The 13,429-nt window shown below is 44.3% G+C and overlaps 2 protein-coding genes across 2 annotated transcripts in view; both read right to left on the bottom strand.

The window, feature by feature from the left end:
• LOC120552648 overlaps nucleotides 1-13,429 on the bottom strand; it is a gene marked incomplete in the record, with an annotated part of 129,494 nt that overhangs the window by 87,339 nt on the left and 28,726 nt on the right.
• LOC120552638 overlaps nucleotides 1-13,429 on the bottom strand; it is a 52,403-nt gene that overhangs the window by 22,674 nt on the left and 16,300 nt on the right. The window contains exons 2-8 of the mRNA XM_039790818.1: nucleotides 6,291-6,460; nucleotides 4,081-6,115; nucleotides 3,497-3,670; nucleotides 2,462-2,635; nucleotides 1,285-1,319; nucleotides 788-912; nucleotides 555-616 (exon numbers count right to left, since the gene is read on the bottom strand). Coding sequence (XP_039646752.1) covers nucleotides 555-616; nucleotides 788-912; nucleotides 1,285-1,319; nucleotides 2,462-2,635; nucleotides 3,497-3,670; nucleotides 4,081-6,115; nucleotide 6,291 — 2,606 coding nt within the window. The 5' untranslated portion in view covers nucleotides 6,292-6,460. The remainder of the gene's footprint in view (nucleotides 1-554; nucleotides 617-787; nucleotides 913-1,284; nucleotides 1,320-2,461; nucleotides 2,636-3,496; nucleotides 3,671-4,080; nucleotides 6,116-6,290; nucleotides 6,461-13,429) is intronic.

Below are 13,429 nucleotides of genomic sequence, written 5' to 3'. Positions count from 1 at the left end.
ATATGCATGTTTAAAGTGAAGAGTAAGAAGTGAAAGGAGTTGAAGTGATAGGTGAAGAGTGTGTGGAGGAGTTTCTGAAGCTGTTAGACCATCTGACGTGCAGTTCTGAGGAGTATACAGACGCCTTAAGAATGAAATGAGATAAACTGAACTGTAATGGTTTCTGCTAAAGTCCAAACGGTTTCCTAAGCCCCTCCCCCCACAAGGGAGAGCTGTGCATGATAGAGTGTGTGTGAAGAGGGGGAAGAGGAGGAAACCTATCTGCAGCTTGTGTACGGGAAAGGGGGAGGGGAGGATGCTATGAAATGTGTGTGCCTGAGCAGTGATTGACATGCAGTTAGACACCGGCCCTGTTGGAGGATCTGAACAGGGAGTGGTGTATTTTGCAAATCACACTATAGGCTGTAGGTGGTGCCAGAGGAGCAAGATTTATTTTTTAAATTACCTGCTTCATGTAGTTCTACTCGAACATAGGGTAAATGTGACAGAAAGTTAGTTTTATAAGTCTTACCTACTGCACCTTTAAAGTAATACACTTTTTATGATTTGGTTACCTGTATGAAGTCTTTCCAGACTCAATCAGCAGTTTAGGTGTGAAATGTAACATTTCCTGACACTGAAAAAGGAACAAAAAGAATTGATTAGAAATCATTGAAATGCCCCCCCCAAACTCTCTTAGTACTAAGGAACATTAAATTGAAGGGCAACTTGACTTGGTTAAAGGTGCTCCCAAGATGATTTGTCTCTCATCCGAGTGACTTCTTCAGTAAAAATGTTAAACACTGACATTTCTATTGGGAGCTTCTCCAGCTACAAGCTGCTGCTGCTTCAACTTCTCTGGCTCATCAGGACACAGCTGATCCTCTCTTCTGTCCTCAGACACATCAAGGTTTGTCTTTGACGTGGACGGATCTGGTGGAGGGATTAAGATGTCAAACTCTATTTTGGACATCCTGGTGACCCAACATTCCTAAACCGTTAAAGGAATGTCCCATTCAAGGTGACCAGAGCCCTTTTGTAGCATGGCTTTCCCCCCATGTTTTATGTTGGTATCTACTGAAAAACCTCCAATAAAGTCAGAATGTAGAAACAGATCCTGTTTAGGTCAAGACCGAGTCCAAAGTGGGTTGATACTAAGATTACAGACGTAATCTTACCCAACATGCAACACAGAACAGAACAAAGAAACAGATCTGCTGTGGTTACTGGGATTAACCAGCACCATAAAGCACAGCAGCCAATCTTCCAGTTGTGCTCCTGCTTTAATAACAGTTTGTTACTCACATCCTTCATGTATGTCAGGTGCAGCCTTATATTCTCTGCCATCCACCCGGAAAAGAAAAACACAAATACAGCAGTTATTTTATGAGAAGAGTTAAAAAAATTCAGATTCAGTTAATGGCACTGGTGATTCCACATAACCATGGTCACACCATGTTTGGCATCTACTCAACCTAGATTTTTACATTCACATGAAACAGGGAGTAGTCAGGAATGGTGGTCTAATAATGGACAATCACATCAGCCCATTGCATCCATTTTAAGTGTCCAAACAGCATAAGACAAGACTCCAGGCTTCTCTGGAGGCAAAGTATCCTGCAGCAAAGATATATTAATAATCAATTACTAGCTATTTCCTGAGAAGAGTAGATTGACATTGTTACTGTAATAAGCAGCTTCCATTCAAAGCAACCGCTTCCCAACTTCCATCTCAAGCCCCGGGTTCCCAGCTTCCATCCCAAGTTCTTGGTGAACTCTTGAAAGCTGTTGCTTTATATATACGCTAAAGCTGGAGGCTGACTGCGGTCAACACGTAAAAGTGTGTAGAGAGATGAGGAACTGTTTATTGTTCCTCTGTGCTGGTAGGTATTCTTCTTTTTGGCATTTACAGTTTTTTCCTATTCCTTACACACTTTTTGCTGAATTTGGCTCATTACGTCAAAACTCTACACACAAGCCAATCAGACATAGCACTTGGAGATTAACAACTAACATCTATGCCAAAATGAAACACTGCAATCAAAACTTAATACTCCTTTCTAAAAATGAAATTCTTGCAACAAAAGCATACACACATGCACCATTTGAATTACTTTTTCATATCACCAGCAACATACTGATGGGCTTTATATAAAACACTGCAGTCTTTTATTTTCTATTTTTATTGTCATTTTCTAAGACTCAGTCTTCTGTAAAACTCAAAAGTAGAATTTCTGCAGTAATCAATCTTGAAGGATATCTTTATGCTGCCCCTGTTAAGTCCGGAAAAATTGCATCCCCTGTACCTACGTTACCTGTGGTACTTTAGGAAAACAAGTACCGTCACAATTTCAGAATTTTGGCATTGACTTGGTACATATGTATTGGTTCTTGTGACATCCCTAGTATGTATATAAATTAGGTTAAATTGTTAATTAAACATATAAGATCTACTATAATAACAGAGAGTCAGTGAACTGACCTTAGAGTCTTCAGTCCACAGTGTGGACTCTTCAGAAAATCACACAGCAGCTTCAATCCTGAATCCTGCAGCTCATTGTCACTCAGGTCCAGCTCCCTCAGATGGGAGGGGTTAGACATCAGAGCTGAGGCCAGAGAAGCACAGCTGGTCTCTGACAAACCACAGCCCCACAATCTGCATAAAGAATAAATGATGTAGATATTAATCCATTCATAATCCAATTATATGTGTGGCTCATCATTACTTTGTTATAATCAATGAGTTCTTGAACTCATCCACAACTCCATTCTGGGCAAATCTGGTAAAGACTTCAAGAGGAAAGGTGCTCTGAAAAGAGAGGTCGCAACACATAATCTCATAAACCGCCTGTGCTCATAAGAAGAGGATTTCATCAGTGTGTAATCATTTATTTAAGAATAAGCCCACGACAGGCCGTGGTATGTTGTGATTATATCACAGCTTAGGGGTGTTATTTGTCTCAATGCAAAACGGAGGGACACTAAATAACAGTCACTTGGTTTGAATCCTGATTGGCACACAGTAAATAGGTGTGTATAGTTGTTGAGGCCCTGTCCACAGTTAGGGAGGTCACATGTGGGGTACCAAAGGGCTCCACCTTCGGACCATTGTTGTTTTTAAAATGATGCTTTACGCAGATGATTCTACCTTATTTGCATCCACTGGAAAATATACTATTAAGAGCACTATGGCACTCCTAATAGAGAACTGTCTCTGTTAAGAGACTGGTTGTTTGTCTTTACAGACTTTGAGTGTTAGTGATAGTTAGCGATGAGTGCTAGTACACCATGGGAGTTTGAACCATGGGCACGGAGTTGCAAGTGGGATTAGTAAATTCATATTGTAATTTACTAAGTTTCCATTTATTATGCTTGTTGTTTCCATTGAGTTTTTAGGAAAGCTTTTAAGTGGTATACTCTAGGATTTTGTCATGATAGTCCTTTGAATTGCTGTGCTTTCTAATTCCTAAAAAAAATCAAAGGCTTTATGTGGTAACTATAAAATCAGTAAACTGACCTCAGAGTCTCCAATCTACAGTGATGACTCTGCAGTCCAGCAGATAGAAGCTTAACTGCTGAATCCTGCAGCTTGTTGAGACTTAGGTCCAGCTCTCTCAGATGGGAGGGGTTGGACATCAGAGCTGAGGCCACAACTTCACAGTGAGTCCCTGATAGCTGACAGCCAGGTAGTCTGTCAGAACACAAATATTACAAAATATGTAATTATTTAGGAGGACACTTTATATTTACTTCATGCATTTGATGTTTAACAGTTTGACATTTCCTTTTTTGACGAACTGTAAGGAGTAGCATGAAAGACTGAAATCTGAGTAAGGAGGCAGGTTGGGGTGATAGATGACTCAAACAACACAGTACTTTCATCCAGAGACCCGGGGTCCATGTCCCATTCTTGTCCCATGTGTCACTTAAACGTACATTTTTTAACCCTGCCCACAATCTTTCCCTAACCTAACTAAGTGGTTTTACCCCGGAAAATATGTCTGAGAGTGAGACTGTGTTGCTAAAACAGCTCAAGAACATTTGTAAATAACTGAACTACTAATCCATACTGATTTATAAAGTTATAAAAGCTGGACTTACAGAGCCTTTCTGCAGTTCATCACAGCTGGAATCAGTCTCAGTTTTCCCTCCAGTGATGTGTTGTACTTCTTCAGGTTCAACACATCCAGAACCTCCTCTGACATCTGCAGCATGTAGGCCAGAGCTGAGCAGTGGATCACAGAGAGTTCCTTCTCTGATCTGTTCTTTGACTTCAGGAACTCTTGGATCTCCTGATGGACTGAGTGGTCGTTCATCTCTGTCACACAGTGGAAGATGTTGATGCTTCTGTCAGGAGAGATCTTTTTACTGTTCATCTCCTTCAGGTTGTTGATGGTTCTCTGGATGATTTCTGGACTGTTGTCTGTCTGACCCAGCAGGCCTCCTAAGAGTCTCTGGTTGGACTCCAGAGAGAGGCCATGAATGAAGCGGACAAACAGGTCCAGGTGGCCATTTTTACTCCTCAGGGATTTCTCCAAGGCTCTCTTCAGGAAGACATCCAGGGATGGGTAATTGTCATTTTCCCTGTCATCATCAACACTATCATCTTTATCCACAGGGGTGGAATGGTCATTGTCCCTGTCATCATCAACACCATCATCTTTATCCATGGGGGGGGAATGGTCATTGTCCCTGTCATCATCATCTTCATCCACAGACTGGGAATGTTCTATGTCCATGTCATCATCATCTTCATCCACAGACTGGGAATGTTCTATGTCCCTGTCATCATCATCTTCATCCAGAGATAAATCAATGCTCTTGTATTTCCAGTCTTCTCCTAGGAAGTCCTCCAGTACCTGTGTGTTCATGTTGGTGTAACAGTGGAACATGTAGACTGCAGCCAGAAACTCCTGAATGCTCAGATGAACGAAGCAGTAGACTGTTTTCTGGAAGATCACACTCTCTGTTTTGAAGATCTCTGAACAAACTCCTGAGTACAGCGAGGCCTCTGTGACATCCAGACCACAGCGCTCCAGGTCTTCTTGGTAGAACATGATGTTTCCTTTCTGCAGCTGTTCAAACGCCAGCCTCCCCAGCTTCAGAAGAACTTCCCTGTCAGCCTCCGTCAGCTCCTGTGGACTTGTCTCATGTCCCTCAGCATACTTGAGCTTCTTCCTCTTTGTCTGAACCAGCAGGAAGTGTGAGTACATGTCAGTCAGGGTCTTGGGCAGCTCTCCTCTCTGGTCTGTAGTGAACATGTGGTCCAGAACTGTAGCAGTGATCCAGCAGAAGACTGGGATCAGACACATGATGTGGAGGCTCCTGGATGTCTTGATGTGGGAGATGATTCTGCTGGACAGCTCTTCATCACTGACTCTCTTCCTGAAGTACTCCTCCTTCTGGTCGTCAGTGAAGCCTCGTACTTCTGTTACCCTGTCAACACACGCAGGAGGGATCTGATTGGCTGCTGCAGGTCGGGAAGTTATCCAGACGAGAGCCGAGGGAAGCAGCTTCCCCTGGATGAGGTTTGTCAACAGCACGTTGACTGATGACTTCTGTGTGACATCAGAAACAGCCTCATTGTTGTTGAAATCCAGGTAAAGTCTGCTTTCATCCAGGCCGTCAAAGATGAAGAGAACTTTAGAGCCAGCGAGCTGCTCTGCTGTGACCTCCTGTAATGTTGGATGGAAAACACGGAGCAGCTCCAGAAGACTGTACTGCTCATCTCTGATCAAGTTCAGCTCCCTGAAGGAAAGAGGAATCACCAGATCCACATCTTGGTTTTCCAAACCCTCGGCCCAGTCCAGACAGAACTTCTGCACTGAGAAGGTTTTTCCAACGCCAGCGACGCCGATCATCATAACAACTCTGATGTGTTTCTGTTGGTCAGGTAAGGCTTTAAAGATGTGACTGCAGTTGATTGGAGAGTCATGGAGGGTCTTCATCTTGGAAGCTGTCTCAAGCTGCCTCACCTCATGTTGGGTATTAACTTCTTCAATCAGTTCATCTGTGATGTAGAGTGCAGTGAAGATCCTGTTGAGGAGGGTTCTACTTCTTGTTTCATCGGCTCCCTCAGTTACACATTCATATATCTCCTTCACAAGGACCTTATGTTTATGTTTAGCAGCGTACACTGTGAGAAAATACAAAAGTCTATTCGTTAATAGTGTTATTTTTCCTTATCTGAATGAATGTAACAATTTAAAAGGAATGAAAATGGAGGACTTAGATTTCTTTAAATGTAATGACTGATGCAAAACATGAAGAATCCTGTATTCAGACATCATCAGACAGATGGACAGTCTTACTTGTTCCGGATTTTTCGCCACACTGGGGATATTTTTGGGGAAGTTTCCTGATGAAGCAGACTGGTCCCAGTATGAAGTGATGCACCGTAGAGACTGGATCCTTCAGGACGTCGTGACACAAAGCACAGCAGGACGGCTGCTCCTCCTCAGAGACACAAGTCCACTTCTCTCTGTGGACACAAAGAGAAGAAAACCTTTTATAAGTTATTGTAACAAAAGATTGTACCAACAATGTCTAGATGATCAGAGAGCAGAAAGCTGCCACCTGTTGTTTTGGTTCAAGAATTGCAAAATGTCAGGATGAAGGGGACTATAGATCAAGTGGTGTGATTATCAATAAATATTCTCTCGGGCAATCGCATCACTGTTTGAAGCCATAGACTGTCCAAAATATGGATGTAGTCTTCATGTTGTCACCCATAGGTTTCTAAAGAGACAAAATGAAGCTCAAAGTGGGCAGCTCCCAGTGGCTCTGAACCTAGAGGGCCTAAGGAAATGCTGTAACGACTGGAAAATGATGGACGCCACGGACCTGCGCAGCTACTTCGGCGGCTGATCCTCACCGGCGTGTACAGGTCCCGAAACGAGGCCGAGGATAGCATGTGGCACGAGGAGAGCGGCAGGGCCATTTTCCGCGCCACGATGCCGCTCAAACGGTTCCACGCGTTCTCGAGACTGCTGCGATTTGACAACCGCGAGACCAGAGCCTCGGACAAACTGGTGGCCATACGAGAAGTGTGGGACTCTTGGGTACGGCGGCTGCCTTGCCTCTACAACCCAGGCACAACACAGATGTTACCGTGGACGAGCAGCCGCTTCCCTTTCGAGGTGTGTGTGTGTGTGTGTGTGTGCGCGCACGCGTGTGTTTTTAAACTTTTTCATCTTCACTCTTTTCCCCATTTCATTCTTCTCTGTCGATACGACCAAGGTTGATGCTCCTTCTGCCAGGTACGGACTCAAGGCGTGGGTTGCCTGCAACGCCGTGTCCAGCTACGCGTGGAACATGCAGATGTACATCGGCGCACCCGAGAGGAATCAGGGTGCCCGCGTGGTGCTGGACCTGACCGAGCAGCTGACGGGCCCCCACAGTGTGACGTGCAACAACTTTTTCACCTCCCACGATCTGGCCCAGTGGCTCCTGGACGAGAGGCGCCTCACCATGGTGGGCACAATGTGCAAAAACAAGTCCGAACAGCAGGCCGCGTTGCTCGACACCAAGGGCCGCACGGTCTTCTCGTCCAGGTTCGCCTTCACGCCCACCACTGCTCTGGTGTCCTACGTGCCCAAGAGGTACAAGAACGTGCTGCTGCGGCGCACGCTGCACACTGGGAACGCATGAGTCAGCGCCGGCATGCACGCCAAATCCGACATCATCCTGCACTACAACAGCACCAGGGGCGGTGCGGACAACCTGGACAAGCTCGTTGGCACGTACAGCTGCCACAGGAAGACGGCGCGCTGGCCCCCTTGCCGTGTTCCAAGACGTGTCCGCCTACAACGCCTTTGTGCTCTGGTGAGAGCTTAGGCCCGAGTGGCTGCACGGGAAGCTCAACAGGCCTCGAGCAGCTGGGCAGGGCGCTCGTGACTCCGCTCATCGAGAGATGCAAGCGTCTCCCTCAGACGCAAGCATCCGCCACGCTTGTCAAATCTGTGGCGACGAGGTCCACCGAGGTGGGCGCTGGCGTTGGGCGAGCACGAGAGGCCCGAGAAGACGACGATGACGATGAGGAGTCAAAGGTCCCCGGGACCCGAAGGACGAGGCCGCAAGCGTAGAACGTACACCGAATCGAAATAAGCAACGTCCCAGAGACCCAAAGGACGAGGCTGCGAGGCTAGTTGAAAGTACATAGAATCGAAATAAGCGATGGGCCCCGGGGACCCGAAAGACGAGGCGGGAGTAGTAGACTATATAATCGAGAGAGAGAAAAAAATAAACGAGGGTCCCGCTGACCCGAAGGACGAGGCGATGGTAGTTGACATGAAATGACATAAGAAAGGGTCCCGGAGACCCGAAGCACAACGCGAGGCTAATACAAAAAGTGAATAGACTAAACAAGTCCCCGTGACACGAAGGACAACACAAGGGTTAAAACAATTATAAAAAACATACAGTTCATTAAAAAGTCCAGGTCGGTTTTCCCATTCTGAGAAATAGAACACTTTTTGGACTGCAAACCCATCATGGTTTTCACGCCCTCCCATGCAGGACGTGAATGTCCAGTGCGCAACAAATTTTCCACCTTGTCTTTATATACGCACTTGGCAAGCTTAAGTTCCTTCTTCACCTGTTTTGATAGTGCCCTGTGCTGTATCATGTCGCCCTGATTGAAGCTAATGTTCCTCTGATTGATTACGCTTTTGACTGATTTGGAGACCCAAGGTTTCATTATTAAGTAGGCTATAAATCATGTACTTACAAATAATTTTTTTAGATAGGCTTATTTACTGTGAACAAACCATTCATAACTGTGTAAGCAAATGCTTTACTGATGATGAATTATGTATGAACAATGAAGTGATAATGATGAACAAACCATTAACTAATAGGTAACTAATGCTTAATAAATGATCAATTATGTGTAGTTATTATAAAGTTCTACCCAATAATGGTTAGTAAAATAATAACATAGACATTAAGTTAACGTCTTAACTTAACAAAGTTAAGAACCACGGTTAAAAGCTGGTGAAATAACCACATCGTTTAAAACCAGATGAAACCACAGTTTTCAGTACAACGACTCTCACACACTGCTGCTGCGTGTCGACATGCGTGTTGCCACGACCAGCGCCAACTTTCTTTATGGCATGTACGAATAAGGGCATGTAAAAATCCACTTTTGCTAGAAGGGTCTGTGCGTCGGGTGCATGGTTCAAAAGGGTTGTACTTAGTGTTCTTCATTAATTCATAGGTGTGTTTTGGGCGTAACATGCAATCAACCAATCGGGGTGTCATCTCCCATTCCCTTTAAAAGCCAGGCGCGTTTGGACCTTGGAGCATTGCTGTTATGATGGAGGATTTGCACCGTAATATTTTTATTTGTAATCTTCTGCATGTGTGTGTGTGTGTGTGTGTGTGTGCTGCTGTGCGTCCCTGTGTGTGTAACAAGCTTAGTGTGCACGCGCTGTGCACGAGCGTAGGAGCATTTTACTAATGCTCTGTTAAAATAACAATGAAATGCTGAGTTATTGACTTTAGACCAGGTTTTTGTTGGTCAATGGCGCGATCACTTCCTGCTGCCTGAAGATAGCAATACTCCCAGAATGCACCTGAACACACATCCCTGTAAGACCAGCACGCCCATGGGTGTACAGATGGGCGCAGGTGAATTTGATATTTTAAGGGATATTTTACCGTTGGAAAGATGAATATATCTTTAAATTGGGTCACTAATGCAGTAGAAATGTGAAATGTTTTTAGAAATTGGTGCCTTCTATACCGAGAAAAGTCAGAAAATGTGTTTTTGGCTCATATAGATGAAAAACACCAAATCCCAGAATGCACTTGATTTGCTGCTTTAGAGTCTACACCCGAGCCACGCCTACCATTTACAGACAGACAGACAGTGAGACAGTCCACTCAACTCAATTGCTTTATGGTCATTTCAACCATATACATGAAACAACATTTCACCGTGGCTCAAGTGGTTACACAATTAAAATATATAAAAAACACATTATATAAAAATGACATATGAAACAGGCTAGCTACATTTAGTGCACACACATCATAGGTAGGGGTGCACGAAATTTGCAGCTACAGTCTGGTGTTAGAGTCCTCTCCAGTGAAATACAGACACACTCTTCACCGTTTAGCTGTCAGCATTTTAACCGTGTTTACTCCAGCTGTTAGCTAAGGTAGGCTAACGTTACCTGCTGTCAGGTGTAGCGCTAACTAGCTAATGGTAGGCTAGCACTACCTGCTGTCAGGTGTAGCGCTAACTAGCTAACGGTAGGCTAATGTTACCTGCTGCCAAGTGTTTAACTAGTGTCCCGTGCAGTGATGTTTCAGTCCATCCGTTTTCGGAGCATCAGAGAGAAGCGCAGGCATTTAAGAGACATCTAAATAAGGCACTTCACGCAGCTGATGTTTATACTTCTCCGGTGGTGTGGGCGTTGAGCCAGCATATGTGTGTGTGTGTGTGTGTGTGTGGTAGAGCAAGGAATAAGTGAGAGAGTGACAGCGATTTTCTTCGGACTGAGTAGCGACTCTAGCGTTATAGTGAGAGAACCAAAGAGTCTCCCCTGTTCTTTCTGACCACGGTGGGAAATCTGGAGCAGGAGAAGTTACCCCTCTCCTTGATCTCATGGTGTTGATGGAGAAGGAGAACCAGGAGAAGTTACCCCTCTCCATGATCTCATGGTGTTGATGGAGAAGGAGAACCAGGAAATGAGTCGGGGGAAATGCAACGCTATCAAGTGATGTGTATTTTTCGAGAGGTGCATCAATGAGTATAGATGTAACAAGAGGTGAAACTCAATGGAACTCTGTGCTGCAGCTTGCAATGGAACATATTGAGTGCAGCTCCGCCATCTTGGACTGAATGCATTGGCTGTGTCTCAAACCGCACACTTCTGTCACACTGCTAATGTGCACCGACCACTTACTGCCGTAGTGCCCACTTTGGACGGTTAGTGTCGTCCCAAACGGAAGACTTATGTTAAAACTAGGGCTGTCAATTGATTAAAATATTTAATCGAATTAATTACATACTCTGTGATTAATTAATCGAAATTAATCGCATACATAATTAACGGTGCCTGAACCAAAACTTTTTAAGAAAGTAAAAAAAGAAAAGAAAAAAGAAGGGTACTAAACAACAGTCGGTGACATTAAAGAAGGGCTTGTTTATTGCTAAGGCCAAATGGTCAAAATTAAATGATTTGATAATAATCTATAACAATAACTTATTTCACTAGTAAATTGCTGTTGAACGACAAAAACAACCACCAGATGGGAAAAGGACATTTACAATTACTTCAAATGCACCACGAGGCTGGAGTTTACCAGTTTCATTGAACGCACCGTCTGTGTTGTTTTTCCGACGGCAGCTGCAGATTGTTAGTCTAGCTAGAAATATAGACGCTCCCTAGTGGCAGCTGGCTGGCCAGGCTAGCATACTGTTACATACCGGTGTTGAATCCTCTACAGTAAAACTTTACACCGTTTAGCGTTAGCTGTCAGCATTTTAACAGTGTTTAATCCAGCTACTAGCTAGCGGTAGGCTAACGTTAGCTGCTGTGGAGTATAGTGTTAACTAGCATCCCGTGCAGCAGTGTTTGTGTTGCCTGTATTGTCCGTTTCAGAGCATCAGAGAGAAGAGCAGACATATCAGGGGCACCAGATTTTGGTAGCCAGGGTTAGCAGGAAGAAGTAACAAGTAGCTAAATGTTCCAATCAATGATCCAGGCAGCACATTCTCGTCTCCCTCCTTCATTTTACAGTCGAATAGTGGCTAGAACGGCTCCGGGTCAAACGTCAAGGTGGAATGGATTAATCAGCGTTATTTTTTTTAACGTGTTATTTTTTCTCAGATTAATTAATCGAAATTAACGCTTTATTTTGACAGCCCTAGTTAAAACACTTACCGGAAATGACCAGCGGTTGGCTCGCCCCGCCGCCTCTGAAAATCTGAGTAAAATCTGTTAAACTGACCTTTGTTGATCTGAAATGAAGACAGATTTAGCAACTGCATGGCCCGTTTATCGCTTAAAATGTTTTCAGAAACACGTTTTGGTGAACTATTTTCGTAAAAACTGAGATCGTATTCTGAACGAGCCGCCATTATGCTCTGTTGTGAAATCCGGGAGAAGCCAGACCCATGTGACGCGTTGGTCCAATCAGCTGCCGGTCAACGTCCCCTCCCCTTTCTGCTGCGTAGTCAAGATGGTGCCCGTTTTGGAGTGAGCGTAGTGTCCATCGTTCCACACTGAACTTTTTGACCGTTTTTAGGGGATCATCCTGGTACTTCCAGTGCTCTGACTTTTTGCGTTATCCACACTATATACTTAAAACTAAGTGTTTGAAGTGTGCAAGTTTGAGACACAGCCAATGTTCTATTGAGTTTCGCTTCTTGTTACTTCTATACTCTTTGGGTACATGTTGGGTGGGGTGCAACGCAAACAAAATATTGCGTAATTATCGTGAGACTTTCGGTATAATATCGCGCAACGTGATATCGCGATAACGATATTGAGTCGATATATCTTACACCCTTTGCTTTGCCCACCCTGAACATTTGGCCCACCCATGAGAGAGAGAGACATCATGGCTTTCAAACGAGCAAAGTGGCAGTTGGTCAAGACCACCCCCCCTCCACCTTGCCCCCCCTCTCTCTAACAGAAATGGCACATCCTAAGGAAAGCTCATTGTGGGTGTTAAATATCAAGTTCCCACCTGACCTGCCTCATTCATGGACTGTCAATCACCACTAAAACCACGCCCCTATCCAATCTATATAACTCCGCCCTTCAGGCCTGTGGCCCTCTTTTCCCTCCAAACAAAACCAGGCAGAACAAAGAAAGGAGTGATGTGAGTTGATGGACCTTTTCATTGTATAACCCTTACTATTTGGTTAGATTGAATGTTATACCTTGAAGTTGAATGTTATACCTTGAAGTTGAATGTATCTTGTTTGATTTATGCTAGATTTCAGGGTGACATCCTGCTTAACGTTAAGAGAAAACCGTAGTACAGATTGTGGATGCAGTGCAGACTGTGGATGCATTACTGATGTAAGTCAAGCTGAATCCAACCTATTTGGTAATGATTGATTGTTCAAGGCTGTTTAGATCTGTGACATATCCTTTATGTGCTTATTTGTTTAGACAAAATCATCCATTCATCAGGGTGTCAGTGGGAAGTCAAACTGTTTTTGAGGAAGTCTTACACACCGTGCTAGTGGAGATAGAGGGAATCTTAAATTCCAAACCACTTGGATATGTATCATCTGACATAGCAGACCCTGACCCCATAACCCCAAATCTCCTTCTCATGGGGCGGCGAGACGCTTCTCTTCCTCAGGCTGTTTATGCAGATACCAACTTGCTTGGACGGAGACGATGGAGGCATAGTCAGATACTAGCCGATCACTTTTGGTCCTGTTTCATCAAAAATTACCTTCCCAACTTACAGGTACGAA

This window comes from Perca fluviatilis, chromosome 22, assembly GCF_010015445.1.
Source record: "Perca fluviatilis chromosome 22, GENO_Pfluv_1.0, whole genome shotgun sequence".
In the NCBI taxonomy this organism is placed as follows: Eukaryota; Metazoa; Chordata; class Actinopteri; order Perciformes; family Percidae; genus Perca; species Perca fluviatilis.
This window is presented reverse-complemented; position numbering and strand designations above follow the sequence as displayed.